The sequence below is a fragment of the Podarcis tiliguerta genome, assembly GCF_965153285.1.
Source record: "Podarcis tiliguerta genome assembly, chromosome: 7".
NCBI lineage: Eukaryota > Metazoa > Chordata > Lepidosauria > Squamata > Lacertidae > Podarcis > Podarcis tiliguerta.
The window spans coordinates 57,067,100-57,090,149 of record NC_139540.1 but is presented as its reverse complement, the minus strand read 5'-3'; the positions used below and the strand labels follow the sequence as shown (position 1 = coordinate 57,090,149).

The 23,050-nt window shown below is 40.9% G+C and overlaps 1 protein-coding gene across 23 annotated transcripts in view; it reads left to right on the top strand.

Annotated features, from left to right (window-relative positions):
* The window catches only part of LOC310681456 (uncharacterized protein), a 370,382-nt gene extending 353,554 nt beyond the window's left edge, over nucleotides 1–16,828 (top strand). For 20 of the 23 annotated variants that reach the window (XR_014513284.1, XR_014513285.1, XR_014513287.1 and 17 more), the window contains one exon: nucleotides 15,412–16,828. Coding sequence is in view for 1 of the 23 variants with exons in the window: in XM_083449238.1 (XP_083305364.1) it covers nucleotides 15,412–15,426 (15 nt within the window). In the remaining 22 variants the exon portion in view is untranslated. The remainder of the gene's footprint in view (nucleotides 1–15,411) is intronic. The other 3 variants (XR_014513305.1, XR_014513306.1, XM_083449238.1) reach the window with 1 other exon arrangement.
* Nucleotides 16,829–23,050: the final 6,222 nt, after the last annotated feature.

Genomic DNA, 23,050 nt, shown 5'->3' with positions numbered 1-23,050 from the left:
GGTAAATCCTATAGGTTGATGCGTTTTATGGAATTATTCCTTTTTCATTCTTGAACTACCTCCAATCAGCTGAACAGAAAATGTGGCCAGCACCCAGGACACCTTGTTAATTCACTGTCTAGGTAGGAAAGCAGCAAGAGGCACATAGATTTTGGAAAAGTGCCTGTCCAGCCTGTGGATCTGTTGGAAGCTGTAGAAATGGCTGCCTCTCAAGCTGCTGGCCTTGTTGATATGTTTTTTGCACACCTCCTTTGAAAAAGGAGCCTTTGTTGTCTTACTGTTCTATGGAACACTGTATGGAGCTTCAGATCCATATGTCTAGATAAGCTGTTTGCATGACATTTGAATGCACCCTGAAAGTATAAGATAATCTCTCTCTTCCCCTCCCTTTTTTGCAAAGCTTATAACAGATTCACACGGCTCATAACAAAAACTGTCTATGTGTGTACTAACTAAGGAAACGTGGTCTCATTTCTCACAAGTAATCTTTCGTTTAACTTTGAATGACATTTATCTGCAGCATGTGCTGACCAAGGTTAATGACAACATCCAACAACACATAAGGCAAAAGGACAATTGATAAACATATATATATAGAGAGAGAGAGGGGGGGAGGGGGGGAGAGAGAGATGCATATTCTATTAAGAAGATTCATGGCTGGATGGCTCTTCAGCATCTCTCTCATCATTCATACAATGTCACCTGTGTAAGGTGTTTTTTTCTTTTCCTTTTCCTTTTTTTACAGCCAATATTTACAAGGAAGAACTCCATGATTTCACCAAGCGTGAATCCATATGCAAGCCAGGCAATGTAGGCCACGACTAGTTTGTGTGATTATGTGTTTTTGTGTTCAGAAAGGGCCAATCTTAAAGCCCCTTGATAAATCTATAAAAACTTAAAATGGCACCTTACTTCCTCATGCGTTAGGAAAGCTAGTTCCTTCAAGCCCTGGGCTGACTCTGCACACCCAGGCAGGCTATTGGATCCTCATGGACAGAGGAGGAGTATAAGTGTGTTTCCTGTTCCAGAGCCATGGGGTCTTCCTGAGGTTTGTTGTGTTGCTGTACCTTTTGACTTTTCTTCAGTTCTGGCTTGCTCTGTGGTCCTGCCTTCAGGTTTGTCCTTTGCTCCTGACTTGCTCCCTGACGCCTTGCTTTGCCCCTTGACTCTCGCTTCCTGCTTTGGCTCTGGGCTCCCAGTTCATCTCATTTCTGCCCACAACCCATCCCTGACATCCAGGAAGTAATGTTCTTCCTTGCTGACACTCTCTATTATCCTCATTTGCCTTCAGCAACTTAAATACATAGCCAGATTTTACTAGCCACAATGGTAATCCATTCATTACGACCCATATGACTAATACAGGAAAGAGAAAGAAGCATTGACTAGTGGGGAATTACATTACAATACAGTATTTCAATGCACTGCCCTATACTGGTTTTTATTTATTTATTTATTTATTTATTTATTTATGGTAGACATGTTCTTTTCCCTGGAAGAGCAGGAGTGGAATCCAGCACAGGCAGGGCGGGTGTGGTAGCCTTCTGTGAGAAAGTTGTCTCCCAGCTATTCAAATGTGCTACAGAATATTCCTTCCCATCAATTATAGGTCTTTGGGAACCACAAAAGTATATTCTAGCTCCTACTTTACACAGTGCCAACATCTCTCTTGAGTGCTATGTAAAATAGGCTCTAGAATATACTTGGCCAAAATGGCCTAAATAGGCACATGGACTGGAGGTTCTGCAGCCCTGGGTGGGGAACATGTAGTCCTCCATATGTCCAGCTTCTGTCAGCCCCAGACAGTATGGCCAAAGGTCAGGGACAGTGGAAACTGGCAGCCCTCTAAATGAATCTTTAGTCTGGGACAACATACAGCAGGCTGAGAGACCATCATAACAGTACTACAGTGAAGAGCCTGGAATGCACCAGTGTTTTGTCTAGTTTGGATCACCATATTCCTGGGCAGTCAGTGATGGTGTCCAAGTCACCTGAGTTGAAGCCACCTGGCTTCTACAATTGCCAGTTTTAGAGATGAGTCTTGGCACCAGATCCTTCCTGGAAGGTGGAGTATGAGACTGAATAAATCTCAAATAGATGGTGGAGGACACAATATAACATATTATAATATAACATACATATAATATAACATACATAACAATATAACATCTACAATATAACATATAACTTTATGGAAATGATGCCTGTGTGATATATCAGTATATTTGCCTAAAACCCAGCACAGATATTATCAGGATAAGTTTCAAAAAAGCAGGAAAGTGCATGGAATCCAAAACAGACCAGATGACCTAACAGGCCTTTAATGTATGAATTTTGTGTGATGGCTTAAGACCTGCCTGTGATGACACATTTCACAATTGCCCTTGATTCCTTGAAGTTCAGCTAAAAGCAAATGTAATCCAGCAATAATCTTGGGGAGATTTCTTCCAAATGTCTGTTTATAGCCACAGTTAGGTTAACTAGCTCAGTTGCAAGGTATTTTATAATAGCATCTGAATGTCATAAATATTATGCCAGCAACTTTTGTAAATTCAGTCAGTATGGATGTATGAATAATGAAAATTCCTAAAGTGGCTATATGCTGGAGTTCCTCACATGAAATCCCAAAATATATGTGGGTTCAAAATAAGTTCAGTCTATTAAACTCTCTGAATTCTTTTTCTAGGCAGCTATCCCTCCCCACAGACTTGTAGTCTTTGCACACCAATCTTTATCTATATAAAAGTACATGCATGAGATGTGTGTGTTCACAAATATGTCGGGAGGGATATTGGATTTTAATAGCAGCCACAAAAGAGTCACAGTTTATAATGCGGAATAACCAAAATGTGAGCATTAAAGTGGTCTGTGTCATCATGACACTCTTCATAAGTGTTAATAAATACTGTCAGTTTTAGATATGCAATAAGATACTGTATGACTCTGATATTGGCTCATGTACTGTGTTTTAAGTTTCTTGGGAAGTATCTAATGTTCTGTTTATGTTAATATATATCTTTGGTGCTCTCGATCTGGATTTCCCCCAAAAGCCATGCCAAAGTTATGGAAGAGAATTGACAATGTTAATTTGGGGGTGGTGGAGGCATTAACTATGTATCAATATACAATTGTGGCTGGTGACATAAAACCTGTGGCTTGCGACACAAAACATCATGTTGGCATATATATTTTTGTGCGGGGGCGGGTTGGAACCAGATTTGGGAAGTTCATAGTTAACAGAACTACATGCACCAACCAGCCTGTTCTTAGACAACAGCAGTATGGGAAACAGCTAGTGTCTGTTATAATTAGTTATTAGTATAATTAATGTACTATTCCAGGCTCTGGAATCACACTTAGAAATCATAGTTTTAACTACTTTATAAGGGAGAGGAGCAAAGAGAAATGTTATGAGCTAGCCACATTGAGGTGTCCTGAACATGACTTTGTTTTTCCTGATTGTCCACTGTTTCTCTCTCTGTCAGATCTAGGATACCCAACCTTTCCCAAGCTGCCGTTTCTTTCTATTGTTGTTCAGGTTCAGAATATGGGCAAATTATTTCCTGAACTGCTGGGACATGTAAGCAGGCAGGTTTTGCTTGTTCCTTTATTTCTAAAACCTTTGTGATAGAAAAGTTCAGCATGCAGCTGTTTCTTTCACTGTGGCCTTGTTACAGAGGAGAAACTGCCTCTGCTCAGCTATTCTCTCTGCAATGCCCCAGAAGACTGAGAAGGTCTTTTGGCTGGGCTTTGGCAGATCAGCTTTTGCTTCTTGGCTTTATTGGCTGAATAGAAGTAATTTCATACAACGGTAGTTCCCTCTGCTGGATTCATCTAATGGAGTCACCTAAACTAGGAATAGCCAACATGTAGTCCAGATATTGTGGACTACAGCTCTCATCAGCCCCAGACAGTGTGGCCAGTAATCAGGGATGATGGGAGTTGTAGTGTAAAACATCCGGCTGAACTAGGAAGCAAACTGCATTGGACACAATTGGTGTCCTTCTGAAAAACCACTGACTGGTTTGTGCAGTAAAGCTTATGGAAGTTGACAAAGAAGTGTGAGACAGCAGTCTACACAGAGCACTTAAGAGCTTGTCCAGATTGTAGCTTCCAGGTGGGGAAAGGTGGAGGCCTTCTCCTCAAGGATAGCCTCTCTCCAAGCAGGCGACCAGCTGAGTTAACTCTACAGTCACTCTCATTCCTGGTCGGTTCTTCTTGTCAGTCATCTGGAGGCCCCATGAAAATTGAAAGACCAACCTTATCTTTATGGATTGGGAGTGTGGCAACAACATTCCCAACCTCCATAACTGGAGCCCTCTGATTATGGCTTACTTATGCCAGATTGAAGAACTACTGATGCCAGCTAGATTTTTCCATTCATGAGGGCTATTTCCATTTTGCATTGCGAGGAACAATACATGCTTCTGTGGATTCTGTGGATACAGATGGTCATTGTGGGAAGTTAGAACCATAGAGTTGGAAGGGACCAAAACACTTTCTAGCCCTACCCTCTGCCCAGTAGGCACAATCATGCTTCACTGGCCCCCGCAGAGCCAGCTACTGAATCCAAACCACAGTATGCCTGCAGCCCTGGAACGACAGTTGCAGGAAACCCATTTAAGCACCATCAGCATCAGTACTCTGTAAAGCAGTGCCAGAGAGGGGCTTCCAGAGAACAGTTTGTTTTTCAGCTGATAGACAATGAAGCACTGACTCTGGAGAAAGTGCCTACCAAATAATTTGAGTTCAAGGTCCTGTTTGAAGTAAAGTAGTGCTTCAACAGAACGGAGTATAAAGCATCCTAGCATCATCTAGAGGCCAGTTATAAACTACAGTGCATTGCTTTTCAATACACTTTCAATAAAGTAAAACACACATCATCCAGATAAAATGTTAAGAGCAGTGGCACAAAGAAGGTTTAGAGGAGGCCATAAATATCAGAAAATTGATGCTCTTTCCTGAACCTATTAGGAGCAGAGGAAGAGGTTAATGTAGCCCTTTCTTTGGATGTGCTGTATTTTTCTTACCCACTTCTGTGCTCAACAAATATGTTCTTAACTGCAGTGTTTCCTAGATCTAGTAATATCCAGTGCCATAAAACAGCCCCCCTTTTCTCAGTTTAAGTTCAAATAGAATACAACGAGGGCCTGCCCCCTAGGTTTGGCAGAGAGGATGGATCAAGTAATAGATTTTAAAATGCCATGCGCATTAAAATGCTCAGTAAATTATGGACACTTCACAACTTGAAGCTAGGTCATGACCACTTTTGAGCACTCAGTGGCTGTCACTGCTAATCTTTAACACATGTTCCTGTGTAATAATTTTTGTTGTTCTGTTTAAAAGATGCAGCTTATTTGTTTTCAGTATATCAAGCAGCAGGAGCTGAGATATTTATTATTATTATTATTATTATTATTATTATTATTATTATTCTCAGAGGCAAGCAGCAGGCAATTAATCATTTTTGCATAGACATTGAGCAACAGAACCAGTTGCTTGGAGCTGGTGAGCAAGGAGTCAAACAGGTTTGAGTTCTATTGAGGCTTTCGGGTTCCATTTGATTTCTTTTCTAATTCAAAGAAATCTATTTGATTTCTTTTCTAATTCAAAAGTCCAATTTTGAAAATTATTTATTTATTAAATTTATACCCAACTTTTCCTCCACAAAGAGCTCAAGCTGGCACACATGGCTCTCCCACTCCCCATTTTACCTTAAAAACAACCCTGTGATGTTGGTTGGGCTGAGACCGGGGACTCGCTCAAAGTTACGAGTGAGCTTCATGGCTAAGTAAGGGTTTGAACCCTGGGCCTCTTAATCCTTATTCGAAACTATAAAAATTACACCACCCTGGATTGGCTAGTTTCAGATACACTATTTGAACTTGGCGGCTGCAATTTTAAGTGCTTCATATCCCTGTACTAATGTGAGTTTCACGTATGATGACGTGGTGAGAAACACTCCTGTAGCTTTGTACAGGTAGCCATTAAAGGTTTCTAGTGTGATCTAACTGCATTTAGAGTGCAGGTGGTAACAGTGATGACATTTTGCAACTCCACCATTGTGCAGAAATCCAGGGCCCTGAACAGTTAATTTGTTGTTGTGACCGGGCTCCTATTCCCCTTGGTTAATTGACTCAGATTCTGATGCTAAACTAGGACTGTCTGCTGTGGCGATTTTATAGTCACGAAAAATTAGATGGACCAGGAGCCTGGCACTTATAGGGTCTGAGCCCAGGAGAGGTAGCATTATGCAGTCTGAATGGGGCCATCTCCACTCAAAGTTTGTAAAAACCACCCAGGGCTCTACATTCATCATAGAATCATAGAACTGTAGAGTTGGAGTGGACCCTGAGGACCACCTAGTCCAAACCCCTGCAGGAATATGCAGCTGTTGCATAGGGGAATTGAACCTGCAAACTTGGCATTATCAGCACCACACTCTAACCAACTGAACTATCCACACAGTTGATGGGCATCTGAGGCCCTTCCTTGTGTGCCTCCTCCATGTGAGGTCTGGAGGGTGGCAACACGAGAATGGGCCTTCTCTGTAGTGGCTCCCTGTTTGTGGAATGCGATTTCTCCAAGGAGGTTTGCCTGCCACCATTATATTAGGCACCAGGCAAAAAATGTTTCTCTTCAACCAGGCATTTGTCTGATTAATATTCTACATCTTTTTAAATTTGTCTGTTGGGGTGGGGTATTGTTTTGTTGTTTTTAATTCTTTCCTGTGTTTCTTAGCTTGTATTTTATTTTATTTTATTTTATGAACCACCCTAAGATCTTTAGATGAAGGGTGATATATCAGCTTAATAAAATAAATGAATACATAATTTTGGGGCACTGAATAGCATCATTGACCCTCTCAGGTATCGTTTGACTCCAACACCCATCAGCCCCAGTTAGCATAGCCAGTGGTCAGGGATAATGAGGGTTGTAGTCCAATAGGTTCCTCATCCCTGAAAGACTCATTCCAGCTGACTGTCAGGAGTTGCCTGGTCTGGTCTTAGTACCCTGTGTGCTCACTGCTTGGCTGCAACAGGAAACAGATGGAAACAAACACATACAGTTGCATTATGGGATTGCGCTTGCTGGTCCTGCCACTGACCCCCCTGTGAATATCAGAACTTGTGCACAGAGGCCTGTATGCCTGGAGCCCAATGTACATCAACACATGGTATGTGTCCTCATTTGTTTCAGGATACAGACTGTGCATTTAGAGCCTCTGTGCAACCCATTCTTATGAACAATTGGAGGTTGGGGTGTGGCCCCTCTCCGTATCTTTCTGAGCCCTTTGAAGATCCACATAGGGTTATAAGGTTGCTCAGAGCAAATACAATAAAGATTATGCCACACTTTGTGAGTTAAATAAATCCTAAACAGCAACAGTAACTGGATGTGTGTTTGCTTGGCTGAAAACAGAGTTACATTAATCAGAAACCTCCCAAACAAGTCAGATGTAATGAAATAAATGTGATCCTGTTTAAATAAGCTGCCACAGTAAAATTAAAGTGTGCAGAGCTTGCAGAAGTGGTGGCTTGGGGGCGGGAGAGGAAGTGATGCGCCCTAGTCTCATTTTATGTGATTACATCTGTACATAATTTAAATAGGGGTTGTTCAGATATCTGATTAAATAGTAATGACTCCTCTATTTATATTAATTAAATGCTTACTTAGGGACCTGGTTTTGAACATGTACCGCCTTGCTTATCTGGTGTGTGTGTTTTAATTCCAGAATATAGACTAGGCCTTGAAGCCACATGTGCCTCGGAGGTTTTTCTGAAGCTGAACAGATTATCAGCGCTGTCTTCATCTTGGGGAAAGGGAAATTCAGCCTAAATTGAACCTCTCCCCAAGCAGGTGATCAGGGTTGTCAAAATTTAAAGCACTGATAATCTGGCAGTGTTTGCACACTGCACAGACCCTTGGATACTGGATTTTAGTGCTTAAAATAAACATGGTAGGGCCAATACCCAAAGCAGAAGTGGGGAGAGAAGAGCCCCCCCCCATGTCTGCATCCTGTAGGAGTCTTAAGATGAAGTTATAGATGAGGCAGAAAACGTTCAAATGAGGCCATATTAGTAGATAACATCACAAACAAGCCTGCCTGTAATTGCGGACCTTCATAGTAGTATTATCTTGGAATCAAGTAACTTATTTGGAGATATACCCAGGGCTTTTTTTTTTCTAGAAAAAGAGGTGCCAGAACCAAAGTTGTTAAGTTGTTAAGAGGGAGGACCTCTTCTTCGCCCACTTGCCCCACCACCATGGCTAAATAACATAAACTGCCACTTTGCGCCACCGACCTCTGCCATGCAGCTCTGATCGCTTCTGTAGGACATCCCCAAGCGCCGTGATGGGGCAATGCTACAGAGATGCTGGAACACACTAAAGAGCTGCTGGAACTCAGTTCTGGTGAGTTCCAGCTGAAAAAAAGCCCTGGATATACCCATTCCTGACATCCTCCCAGTTCTGAAAGTTGCAGTTAAAGCTTTGAAACACTTTCGAGGTGTTCAGCACCCGAGGAAGATATTTGAAACAGGGCCATATCCAGAAGTCATCTGCTGCTCAGAGCATTCTTCAGTACAATAATCATTGTTTTTGTGCTATATTGTTATTTGTGAGCCTTGCGGAAACATACACTTTTGCGACTTTAACGCTACTTTGCCTACTCTATCAGGAATCTATTCTGACTATCGACATATTGTTGTCACAATTGTATGCCTTTCAGCGCTTTTTGTTCTTCTTTAGGAGATAGTCAAGTATCGAGTTGCACCGAAGCAGAAATATACAACAGCTATTATCATAACTCATATGCAGATACATACCCAGATCTATATTTCACCCTTAGGTGAAATTATTTTGCAAGCTGACCGGGCAAACAGAGAAACTAGGTAGACCTTGTATGAACAGAGGTGGAGATTAATTTTAGCTGGAGCGCTAGATAAAAAGCAGAAGCCAGGTTGCTTTACCTAGCAGTTGGAGGGTATGTTTCCTCAGGGAATCAAGTTCCAAGACCAGGTGGGCTAAGATCCTCTTCCTCCACTTCTGGAACCAACTATTGAATGGATAGTATTTCCAAGTATTTCAGTATTTTCCAAGTCAAGTCTCACAAAGAACAAAGGCAGCTGTGTTGGGTCCACAAGAAAAATAAAGGGGGGGGGATCCACATAAGAGCAATTCCTTCCTACCAATAAATGCAGTACATGAAGTGCTTCATCCCTTGAAACACATACAATATTTGCACCCATTACAAATACTGTTGTGTGTCAGCTATCTCTATCTTTAGTGTCCCTCCCTAGCATAGAAAGACAAGCTTTGGGAAGAATGTTCCACTGAACAAGAATCTTGTTTTCATAATTAGGAAAGTCCAACTGTTCCATTCACTAGAAAATGGAAGGAGCATAAGAATTGGAAATTGGTAGCAGTTGTAAGTTAACACCTTTATTTTTATTTTCCAAAACACTGCCATTTGCGAATAAGATATAGACAAGACATTTCAAATAATGACTCTGCAATTGTAAAACCTTCCTGCCTTTTTAATATTAACAGCACTGTTGTACAGTCATACCTTGGCTCTCAAACGCCTTGGGAGTTGAAAGTTCTGGCTCCCAAACAATCAAAAACCGGAAGTGAGTGTTCCGGTTTTCAAACATTCTTTTGGAAGCCAAATGTCTGACAGGGCTTCCGCTGCTTCCGATTGGCTGTAGGAGCTTCCTGCAGCCACACTTGGGAAGTCAAACGTTTTGGAAGTCGAACAGACTTCCAGAACAGATTCTGTTCAACTTTCAAGTTACGACTGTATTTTAATTTTGGACCAATTAATCCATTTGACTCTGCACCATTTTACATTACATGGTTAATCTTTATACACATATAGTTTGCTGGATTTACAAATACTATATTTTTCATAGGCTGTGCCTCCATGAGGCCATAATGTTCCATGCTTTTGACCACTTCAAATCCAACATTCAGGGAGTTAGATCCAGGCTCCCTTTAGCCTTTAATAATTCTGGGAGGTCCATCACTAGGTATATACTTGTGGTGGCCTTTCTTTTTAAAAAATATTAGTGTAATAGGTGGAGCTGTAACATTGATCTTTAAGGCATCATTTCCACATAAGCTAAAATTACAGGGAATATAAATAGATCCAGGAGGAAGAAATGAACTTTCCAGTGTTTTTTTTAAATATAGAACAACTATAATTGTGATATGCTGAATGGCATTGATTCAAACATTCTGTGGCAGACTTTAGAAGCTTGTAAATAATATTAATTCAATACATGCACACATGCAAGTGCACACATATTTGTGTGTGCGCGCATACACACAGGACTGCTAGAAACAATGCCAGCTCTTGGATAAGTTTGGGAAAGCACTACAAGAACATCAATTTAAGGGAGTTTAAATGGTCAAAACTCACACAACATGGAAAGTCTATTCTAAAGCCTGTCTAGGTTGAGAACATCAGGTTTGAATGTTCTTCTTTCATTATTAAGGAATTCATACTTTTATAACCCCCTGGTCCCTAGTGAATAGAGTGCTTGTGAAAGTTTTGGCATTGCAGCACTGGAAACACAAGAGGTTCGTGGAACTGTTATCGCCTTTTTGGACCACTTGCTAAAAATGTGCTTGAAAAGGATTATCCCGCAGTCCATTAACCAGCCTCTATGCTGGGAGCAGCCATTCGTGTTACATTCAATTTCATAATGGTCTAGTGATTGGTTTTCCCCGTGTCCAAAAGATACCTATGGTTAATGCAAGAAAAATAGAAACTCACAGCTTCAAGTATACTTTGCATGGCTTCTTCACATTATTTGTGTGTAAGGGAATAGAAGGGATGAGTACTTTATCAGGTAATGAAAGAATGTGCTGCATGCTGCAGTTTAATCTATAAAACTAGTTTGGAAAAATTAAGCATGTTTTCAAACAGGTGGGGAACCTTTAGCCCCCATCCCGGAAATGGTGCTGGACTGCAGCTAATGGTCATCGTCCCTGACCATTGGCTATTCTAGCTGTTGGGACGTCGTTGGAGCCCAACAAGAAGCCCACAAGTTGCTCATCTCTGCATTAAAATGTTGTTTTTTAATAACACTACAAATGACAGCTTTCTAGAATCTTTATCTGAATGAAGAACATACCACAAAGTGTGCATTTGAGCACCCAGATACAGCAAGAGTTGATGTGACCATGGGTGTCCCCTCCTGCTCTGCCCTAGTCCTCTCATTTGCCTATCTTTTCACCAGCAGTGGGGCAAAATGGGACTCCTGATGTCTACTTTAGGCAGAAGAAAAGGGTAGGCAGAAGGACCAGTGGAAGAATCAGCTGGGGCTTCCTCCTCTCCTACTTGGTCTAGGAGGTCTAAAAGTTGATGCAGATTTTCAGGCCTCCAATCCAACAGCCATCTTTGCAAGATCTTACGTGTCGATTCTCATTCCTGTGTTTTTCATGCAGTGCTTATAGTTCATCTAACCCGCTGAAATTTACTTGTATGATGATCCATACAAGAGAGCTCTATGCGATAGCTTTATCAATATGAGGAAGAAAACTTGTGTGCAATCAGTTGGTCATAAGACAAAATGATCATAGGAATGGGTTAGCAGCTTAATTCGCAAGGACTGAATCCACCTGCACTATGGATGGGAAAAGCTGGCCCCATGTTACCACAAAAATATGGAGATGTCTCAAGTACTGAATGAGGGTAATGATCATGCTTATTGTGTTGAAAGGGACAATACAAATTAAGGAGTGTTCCTATTCAGAATGTGACACAATTCCTTTTCCTATGACAGAGAGGCAGTGGGTATGCTTCCACTTGAGAGGAAAATGAAAATATCCAGAGCCTGCCCATTTTGAAGCAAAGCAGAGGAAAGCTAAATGGACTGTGCTTGCATCGTTACATATATGGATAGGAAAAGGGGAATGACATATCTGTCAAATAAATGTAGTCTAGAGTGTTATTCAATGAACGAATGCCCTTTAATCCAGCACTGATAAGTGTAATTTAGGAAACCCACACAAGTGAATTTGCCATATCATCTCATTGGGTATAAGAGGGAGGCAGCCTAATTTCCTTGATATTTTGCATTATAGAATTAGGAATATGGATTGCGTTAAACACTGTGATTATTGCTTTTAAAGAGACTTTTGCCGGCAATGGAACCAAAAAAAGTAATTGTCTCAGGCTGGTTTTAATGACAATAGGTATAAATAGTAATCTAATTATACTTGGGAGAGATTTATAGCTCTAATTACTACTAGTTTAAAATTGCAAAGGGATTGACACGAGCAATCAACACATTCCATGCTGTGAATCCATCTTGCTATTGTAAAAGCTACCTGCCAATTGCTTGTCAGTGGAATGATATGCCATGCTGCACACATTATTTCGGGAATTAGCAATACAACAGCTCCATATGCATAAATGTTATCTGTTCAGTTGAATGGTAAAATGTAGAGCCCAGAGGTTATAACATTCACAATCGGAGTCTTGCAATTATGTGTTTTTTTCTCTCTCTCCCTCTTATACTGGCTTTTTATCTGCCTGATGCAATATGAGCTAATTTCAGGGGGCTCAGCTCTCCAGGTGACTGTAACTTGCTGTAAGTGAACTATCTCTGAACGTGTTTTTTCATACCTGGAAGATTCGATACAGGTCCCCAACAACATAAGCTTGCTGGTTATTACAGGAGATGGGTGTGATTGATTTAACTTAACCTTTTTCCTCTTTCAGGTGCACACATCATATATATCTTTCCAAGCACTTCCTTGAGTATAACATATGCGCCTAATGCGCTCAGGCAGTTGAACACTTACTTTTGTTTACCACATAAAAATAGATGCAAAACACAAATGCCTCTTCTTTTAAAGGTACCCCTGCCCGTACGGGCCAGTCGTGTCCGACTCTAGGGTTGTGCGCCCATCTCACTTAAGAGACCGGGGGCTAGCGCTGTCCGGAGACACTTCCGGGTCACGTGGCCAGCATGACGAAGCTGCTCTGGCGAGCCAGCACCAGAGCAGCACACGGAAACGCCATTTACCTTTCTGCTATAAAGCGGTACCTATTTATCTACTTGCACTTAGGGGTGCTTTCGAACTACTAGGTGGGCAGGAGCTGGGACCGAAAGGCGGGAGCTCACCCTGCCGCGGGGATTTGAACCACCGACCATACGATCGGCAAGTCCTAGGCACTGAGGTTTTACCCACAGCGCCACCCGCGTCCCTTACCTTGCACTATTCTCTTCTTTTACCTTGCACTATTCTCTCCTGGCCACTTGGCTGGCAAGGACCAGGGCAGGTCTTTATGCATTATAAATTGTAGACACGCTGACTTTCTTCAGTGTACATTAGGTAGCCAAGTGAAGCTGAGGACAGGGCTGCTGCACCTTTAACAGAGTGCAGAAGAATGAATTTCGGCAGATGTTGCTGGTCATGCCAACTCTACCTGCTGAAATTTCTTCATAGCTATTCGTGCTATAGGACCATGGTTCTCTTTTTCACCAGTCTACCGTAGTGACTATGGGAAGAGTCCAAGGAATAAAAAAAAAGGCTGTAAGCCTGCTTAGATCCAGCTCAGATACAACAAACCAGACAAGAGGAGTCAAAAGTTTCTCCAGATCAACTACTGCTTCCACACCCCATTCTGTGCATTTTCCTTCCATTCTATGACTTCAATTCAATCAATTTCAAGTTTGTTCCAAGTGGGTCTCATTCTTAAGAAGTTACCATTGTGAGAAATTTGTGCTATTATTGGTGTTTCATCATTTTAGTGCTTAATAAGCTTGAGTCTGCTGTTAAACATGTATGTTAAGTTTTGAATGGACTTTCCTTCTCAATATCAGGTGTCTCCAGAAGTCGGTCTCCTTTATTCCAGCTACATAAGCCAGTCAAGGACTTTCATCTACAGTGCTCCTAAATACACCATTATAACACTATTAATATTTCTTATTTTTATAGATCCATCTCTTGTTTTTATCTTGGGGTATCCAAAACAAAAGACACTTAGAGAGCCTGCCCCCCCTTCAGAACGTGCCCAAGATAAGCTCATCTAATTGCTTGCATTTTCAGCACAGCTGTGTGCAATTAGGCTCACTTCAAGATCCCTAACCATTTAACGTCTCTCTCCACCCATTTTCACAATATGGCATAAGCGTCCACAGTGAAAGCTGAAAGCTTTCCATCTTTATTCCATATAATTATTGCTCTTGAATGCTGCTTCTTTCTATGAGAAAATTCTACATTTCTATTGAAGTATTGTAGTTCAGTACTACTGCCAAATACTGTGAGATGCCCATAATGGAATAAGATTCTCCCCATTGCCCCACAAAGCAAAACAAACACCCGCCTTGCTTTAGCCATAGAGTCTGCTAAAACAATGGCATATCATTGGAGCCTTTGAAATTTCAGCAGTTTTATGCATGGAGCATGGAGCCTATATACGACAGCTTGGGAACTGTGGAATCTATAGCAGGCCTCTCTTATAATACACCCACATACATAAACACACATCATTCCGTAAACCTCCCAACCACTATACTCCTCTGGTATTTGGGGTTAAATTATGCTTCTACTGGCACACTGGTTTATTTTCAGTTGTTTGAAGCATTTATTCACTTAGCATTATTTGCTATGTCAGTGCTCATTTCCATGTTCCTTAATATGCAGTGTGAAGGCTTTTGACATCTTATAAGGAGGAGATTTGCGAAGGATAATTTTTATGCATTTTCCCCTGGCGATTGTTAAAGCATCATTTTACTCGCCACCATCTACCACACATGTCAAATGACATTATTTCTGAATTACCCACAACTCCTTATTTATCCGTCGGATTCCATTTATGAAATGCTTCCCATAAAATATCAGGAAGCGATTTCACAGTAAATCACCAACTATATATATATATATATATATATATATATATATATATATATATCTCCAATTCCATATAGAAAAACAAAAACAATTCCGTATGTGAGAAACATTTCAAATCCAGCACAGATGCAGACACAGTTCTTTAAGTGCAGAAAGATCTACACTTATAAGACTTGTTGAAAAAGAAAAGACTTCAGTAGGTGCCGAAAAGAAAAGACAAGAGAGATGGCCTTTGTCTGATATGTTAAGAGAAGGAGTTCAATTCCTGTATGATATGGAACAGATGAGATGATACTCATAAGAGCCCCTCTTCTGCACAGCACAGTGATTGGGTATATAAGGGATGGAACAATCTTTCAGATATCCTGGGTCCCAAGCTTTATAGGGCTTGGTACTGGCAAACAAAGAGCTTGAACTTGGCTCAACAGCTAAGTGGCAGCCAGAGGCAACTTCTAACAGCAGCAGATAATCTATAAATAAACTGTGAGTATATATATATTTCCTGATGGTTATTGCTTTGTTTCTCTCATTGCTTTTCAGAGGATGGATGACTGACAGAGAAGTGGGAAGGATGGTTCATGGCCCACCAACTGCCCAGCCATTGCTCACTCTCAAAATCTCTTCTCTTGCCTCACACACCTTCACATCAGAAGTGGCCGTTCCATCCTCAAGTGTGTTGAATGTTCCCGTGGTCAACATTTCACTTTTAATGGTTTAGCAGGCCCATCTTGTGTGGAGGTTGCAGGATTAATCTGCCATGAACCTCCAGAGAAGCCTCATCGTGAGAATCCCACACCTTTGCAAGGTTGTACTCCCCACCCCCAATGATAACAATACTTAACAAGGCTTAGTATATTTCCATAAAATAAATTGTAAGGTATCATCAACAATAATCCAGAAAAAGAAAACACACCCAAACGACACATGAAGTTACACCAAACAACACATAAGGAAGAATAAAGGCTCATACTTCCATGTTCCAATGTGTTATAACTATACTAAATTTCTCAACAAATCCATTGTCTGCTTGACTACCTTTTCTGTGTCTGTTATTTTTAACATACATGTCATATATATGCTAGATCCTCAGTAGTAATCCCATTCCTGCACAATTATACTTGCATCAACTTCCAAGAAATCACTTCCCATAGTATTTTGCTGAGCCTCTGGAAAGCTCTGAGCAGCTTTTGATTTGAAAAGTTTTTCCTATTTCTACTGTATATACTGTTTCTATATCTATTCAAATTCCAATCCACCTTACAATGGGCTATGAAGAATGGGGAGCACATTTTGAGTCTTCTTTCTCATAGGCCCCCTAGGTTATTTAATTCTTTCCTGCATCATGACCAAATCTTCTATACCAGAGTCATCTGAAGGCATGAACTCCTTTTGTACTGCAGATTAGAAGGAAAGCTGTTTGTATCTCAGTGACAGCTGTGAACAGGCAATGTTTCAGTCTTAGTGTAGCTGTCGAAGTCAAAGAACAGCTGAAAGGACTTTCAGGATTTTGGTGCTACAACTTGCCACCTGTCCTTGCTTCAAGACCAGTGTTTGTAATGCATGTGCTCATTTCAACAAAGTTAACTGAACTAATTTTTACAAAATCTCTGAACTACACCTGAAATAAGTTCCCATACTAAAGTATTGGTGAGTTAAGTGCATTTATAAGGCCTCTGATGGCTCCACCTCCTTGCTTCAACTCCTCATATTGGCAGAACCCCCAGCCTGACCAGACTCACTAGAAATTCTCCAAAGTGCCTGATCTGATTATTTGAACTTCCTAGGAAACTCTCCAATTTAAATGTGTGGTATGAATGTGACCTCAGTCAGATGTGTGTTGATTTACTGTGACTACCTCTGGAATGATGCTAACTGCTGAGCTTTTGCTGAATAAGTCCCTGGCCCTTGGAAAACAATGTAATTTTAATGCAAAATAAAATCCTCTTTTGTTCCCTTGTATTTGCACTTTAATTCCCCCACCCCATTTTTTTGTTTTGTCATCCTAAATGTAAGGTGAACACATTGTATTTTCTCTGAATTGAAATTCAGGAACTGATTTTGCCTTTCCTAAAGATTACAGTTTCGAAGGAACAATGCTTAGAATTCCTACAGCGTTTATTAGGTTTCCTGCAACTTTGGCAATGGACTGTTTGCTAAGTTTAAAGCATGTTGTTGACTCTCCCATAAGCATGTAGTCTGGTAGTGCTGCTGAAAAGTCAGTGTGGACTGATGCAAGCTCAAAGGCTGAGCCCTGCGAATAGGCCCTTATTTTTCTGGCCACCACTGAGTTTATTAAGCAAAGCTATCTGACTGGGTCTCTCTCCCCTCACTAGCGAGCCATTCTGAATGCTGAAACACTTCATCAGGTCTAATATGCTGTGTATTTCCTGCAATTGCAACTCAGCTTCATTTTTGTGTGTGCCCTATTTGTTGGGAAAGCGCAGTGAGGATATTCAATGAATTAGGATTCTAATGCAGAGAATTTCTTTGTGGGCTTCTGCTGGGAAGCGAGCAAGTAAATTGCATGACAGAATTGAGACTTATAAATTTGTAATAGGTCTCACACTGTGCAGGTGCCTGAGCAAAAGAAAGTCTATCTAGAATAGAACAGGCACATTCAATGCACAGGGAACAACTGTCTGCCCTGCTTCTGACCTTTCCTAGCTGTCTGGTTAAGAAGGTGGCTTGGAAACTGGTGAATCTCATCTTCCTAGTTCAAAGCATAATGCATGATAATCAGTAGGAAGAACAGGAAAAAGGGAAGAGGGAAAAATGGTCAAGGAAGTTAAAACTTTATCCCTCCTTCTGCTACATTGCAGTTAACGCCATGTGCTAACCAAGTCCTCATTTCTGGAACTTCAGTGCTTTATTTCTGAAGCTAATCATGAAGCCACCTTATAACTTTTGGTTTTGCAACCATTTCCCTAAAAACTCTGGTCACAATTCCAGTTCTTCAGAAATCTCTCCCTGGTCTGCCTCTAGGTTTTTCAGTCACAGAATCACTGATTGGACTTGATTCACTAAAACTTGCCCACATACATATTTTACCAAATTTTCTTGGAAGGATCCTGTGCAGGGTGGATGTTAAATGGCAGCTTCAAAGAAAATTTTACTAGCCTGGCTGTGTGTGCGTGTTTACTTTTAACATATCTCACAAAAACATCCTCAGCTTGCCTTTGCATACTTCAATCTATCCCCCCCTAAAACGTTTAGTTTTCTCGTTTATGGCAGTTCCCAGCACATACATTGCCTGAACAAAAGGGGGAGCTGGAAAATATTCCCTATTTCCAAGTGAATTTTGTGTTAAATGGATTTAACTTATCTCTGTGATGTAAATTGTTTGTTTCTGCTCACTTACTACCCTGAAAGTTTCCCCTTCAACTCTGCCTTTGGAAGCCTAGATTGAATTCCAGCATGGGTGGCATAAATTTTCAATGAAACATCCTCCATGGAAAGTTGTCAGTCCCTGTTCCAAATATGGCAGTTCTGGGCTTATCTACCTTGTCAGAGCTCGAAAGGGCACCAGTTTGTTCCCTTTTTCTTCCCTACCTTGCTGTTACCTCATTTAGAAACCCATTTTTTGTCATTCCCATCGCATCATTACTTTCCTGTTGGCAAGTAGTCCTTACTGTGGTTGTTATGGGGAACGGGAAAAAGAAACCAAAATATATTTTTTTTAAAAAAAACCCCAACCCAACAACTTTCCTAAAGCAGCTCTAATACCTGTCATCTGAATTTCATTAGTGTTGACAGAAAAGCATGATGGTTCTTAATTGAAGATTCACACCTGTGGTATGACAGCAGCTGCTTCTTTTTTTCAGGCTACCTTCAGGCCTCTCCTCCGCTTGCTGCTGTTCTGAATATTGGTATTTATTGGGAGAGAAGCATTTATTTAATAAAAAGGCTTTTCAAGGCAAGGCTCATTTTCAAGGTGCAGAAGCTTTCTCTTATTTTGTGTGAACCTCTTCATATAAACCTTAAACACATTCAACTAAAGCAGAAGAAAGACCCTCTGGGCCATTTCAAGAGGCCTCAATTTCCCCTCACGACACCCTTCAATGTTGCTTTCACAGCCCAGAGATGACTTAAGCTTTCTTCACCTGTTCCATTCCTCACAGTTGGTTCACCAGTGGTTGCAGTAGCGCAGAACTGATATCCTAGACTGATTTTGACGCACCTGCACAATATTTGACAAAAATGGGTAAACATCTTTGACATCATCCCTCAAGTACACCCCTACTAGATAAATACTTGTGGCTGTGGGGTATAGCTATGCTTTCCACTATAGCTACAAATTATAAAATGCCATCTGATATACGCACCTAGCGCAAACGCTTCTTGAAAGACACTGCTTCTTTTTTTTTTACAAGTACTTAAAAATATATATATATCCAAGAGCAGGACTATGAAACTCTTTGCTGTCTTCTACAGAAGTTTGCAATTGTACCATTGGTAAGGTGTTGCTATGCAATATGTGTATATTTTTGAAATTTGTATACCGTCTTTCATCTGAAGATCACGGGACAGTTCACAATGTGATTTCTAATTTACCCTGTTTGTTCAAAAGCAGCTTTTACTGTAAAAAAATTTCAAAAAAAATTAAAATGTTTAGCAGTACTCTCATTCCGTCTGTGACTCAGGAAACACCATGACAGGAAATGAGGTCGCCATCGGGGGTTGCAACAGAACTGGCGATTCACTGTGCTAGAGAAGAAACTAAAAATGTTTTAAAAATTAGCTTCTTTTCCCGTTAGATTCCCGTTGGAAAATGTTTGGAGGTATGTGTCCCCCCCCCCCGCCCAGAAAAAAGCACTGCTGTAAACTATGGGACGGACCTTCAGACAAGTGTTTTTAGGACTGGTGTGAAAAGTAAGAATAATTTCAAGACTGTCGTTTCAACAGCAGTCATATTGATTTTGCTTGGAAATGGACATGTACGCATGTATCTTTTCATTTATTCACTATGGGTTTTATATTGTGGTTCAGAAGGATATTAGAATGTTTGCTTTCTGTTGGTTTGATTTATAGAAGGACTGCTTAATGCTATTTTGGTAAATAATGCCATGTTTCCTTTAGAGAAGATGAATATAGCCTGTTGCTAAATTAAGGGCTTACTATTACATGGAGCAGCATCTTAAAAAGTAGAGACATCACCTTGCCAACAAAGGTCCGTATAGTAAAAGGATGGGGTTGTGCAGGGTTGTTAAGGCCCAGGACAGGATGGGGTTGTGCAGGGTTGTTAAGGCAGCAGAGAGCATTGTTGGCTGCCCACTCTCCACCTTAGAGCAGATTTATGCCACAAGGTGCCATAGGAAGGCACTGGGCATAGTAAAAGATCCATCGCATCCTGGTCACTGTCTCTTCGAGCTCTTGCCGTCGGGATGGAGATACAGGACGATGAAGACAAGAACAAGCTGTCTTAAGAACAGCTTCTTCTCCAGAGCAATCTTGGCCCTGAATGGGAAGCCTGGACTTTGAAAGTCATCTAATCTCCCTTGCTGTATTATACTGTATTGTTTAATTAGTGTTTTTATGGAGCAGTCAAGTAATTTCGTTGTCCCCGAAGGGGGCAATGACAATAAAGATATTATTATTATTATTATTATTATTTATAAAAGCTATGGTTTTCCCAGTAGTGATGTATGGAAGTGAAAGCTGGACCATAAAGAAGGCTGATCGCCGAAGAATTGATGCTTTTGAATTATGGTCTGGAGGAGACTCTTGAGAGTCCCATGGACTGCAAGAAGATCAAACCTATCTATTCTTAAGGAAATCAGCCCTGAGTGCTCACTGGAAGGACAGATCGTGAAGCTGAGGCTCCAATACTTTGGCCACCTCATGAGAAGAGAAGACTCCCTGGAAAAGACCCTGATGTTGGGAAAGATGGAGGGCACAAGGAGAAGGGGACGACAGAGGACGAGATGGTTGGATAGTGTTCTCGAGGCTACCAGCATGAGTTTGAGCAGACTGCGGGAGACAGTAGAAGACAGGAGTGCCTGGCGTGCTCTGGTCCATGGGGTCACGAAGAGTCAGACACGACTAAACGACTAAACAACAACAACATTACATGGAGATCTTTCATATGGCCACAGGAAAGCTGCTTAGCAAGCACCTGGATGAGAAATGTTAGGTCAGGAGATGGGCCTCCAGCACTCAATATTAAAAATACAGGGCCTTTCTGACATTTTTTAATCTACCAAGGAGGTTCTGTGCCTCTTACCTGCATTTATACATTCACTAATATGAATGAATTAAATGGGTTTGTGAGCTGAATAGTAGTTTGAACTTTCTACAGACTGAATAGTTACCATTAAAAAATGTAGCCAGCGAATCGTTCATATATATTGTATTCAGACTTGATTTCACAGCGTTATCATGTATTATTTAGCAAAAGTAGAAAAGAGAGAGAGAGTGCACAAGAGAAAGTAAAGGAGAGGAACTTTGCACTAGCTGGGAGAGTGTAAAAAAAAGGTAAATAAATAGTTAAATGATACTGTAATTAACCCAGAAGTAGGAAGGAATAAAAGTCAATTTTAACAAGAGGGAAATGCGAGATTATATGTGTCTGAAATTATCAGAATTTGAAAGCCACTGTGAATGTTGCTGCCTGCTAAGCATTTCAACGCGTCTTAGCAATTTCTCAGATCCACTGATTACTATGCTTATGAAGACACTCTCCTCTTTAATCCTGGGCATTTTAAGAGCATACATCCATATTCCCAGCTGCGTGCAGTGCAGTCCAGATACTACAGCAGTAATGCTCATTAAATACGCATTAAAGAGAGTCTGATGCACAATAAGGTATCTGTGCAGACAAGCTTAAAGGATATATGCTATTTCTTTCCATTTGGAGCATTTTAGACTTCCTCACAACCTGATCCCGCCCCCCATCTCTATCCCAGGCCAATGCTTTTGGGAGAGTTAAGGTTAAGATTTTAAACCAGAGAAAGAGACTGATCTACACTCTAGGAGTTTTAGCAGTTTCATAAGTCCACATGGTTTGTTCATTAAGCCATAGCTTTGATGTGTGATAACATTTTTTTTAAAAAAAATATGAGCTGGATTGCATGCTCTGAGCACATGTCGGCTTAGCCTCAGGAATTTCAAAGCTCAGAACAATGAGACTAGTGTAAAACCACTGTAGTACATCATTTGCCAGCTAGTACAGCTATAAAATTCTTTTTTGTCATTGTAAAATCTCATTTGATGTTTCATTTCATGAAGAAAAAACGGTGTGTGGCGCAGCGCTAAGGTACTAAAGTAGCATTGACATCTGTGAAATCTCTCTGAAGGTAACAGTGGTATGCATCCTATTTCTTCTCCTTTGGGTGATGCAGCTAAAGAGAATTGTTCTCACAAGCTCAAGCTTGCTAAAACAGATGATTTTGCAGTGACCTTCAAATAAAATTATTTTACTGAAAATGCATTTTTCACAAATATTTCCTCTGGATCTCTGGCTAACAATGGGATAGCCGGGCTTCAGATCTAGGACAGTGTGACATCTTTGCTGCAAACATCAGTAAAAGCCTATTTGCAATACCTAAAAAAGAAACACAACACTGGCATACAAACTAGGGGCAGGTTTTCTCAAAATGGATCAAAATAGAATATTAGCAGCTTCGTACACAGCTTGATTTGGAAATCTGAAGTTTTGAAATTAGTGGCTAAACTCAGTGCAGTTTTGAAAGGTCCAGTCTGCCATCTTGATTCAAAATGGCACCTAATTGTTTCCTAACACAGACCTTGATCTCAAGAACCATCATGCAAAATTTGCTTATGAATTCTTGGCGAGGTATCTATAGCGAACTAGCATGTCCAAACCTATACTTGGATTGCAGCTCTCTGCACACACACCATGACCTGTAAACGTAGCTTATGTTGTACAGGATGTGGTTTGTTGGAGAGAGCTAAAACATGAGTCCAAATGGGGATGACACACAAAGTTGAACCATGGCTTAATGCAGCAGCAGCAGCAGGACTGCAGAAGGGGGGAAATGGCCACAGACGACTTTCCAGGAGCCTGCACTTTTGCTAATTCACACTAAGTCATGATTTGGCTTAGCGTTCTGTGTGAACTGGACCATTGTGAGAGAACGCAGATGTTTAAAAGTCAGAAGTAAAATGTGTTCCTCTTGCACTGATCAGATTGGCAAGGGGACTGTTTATATGGCTGAGCCTT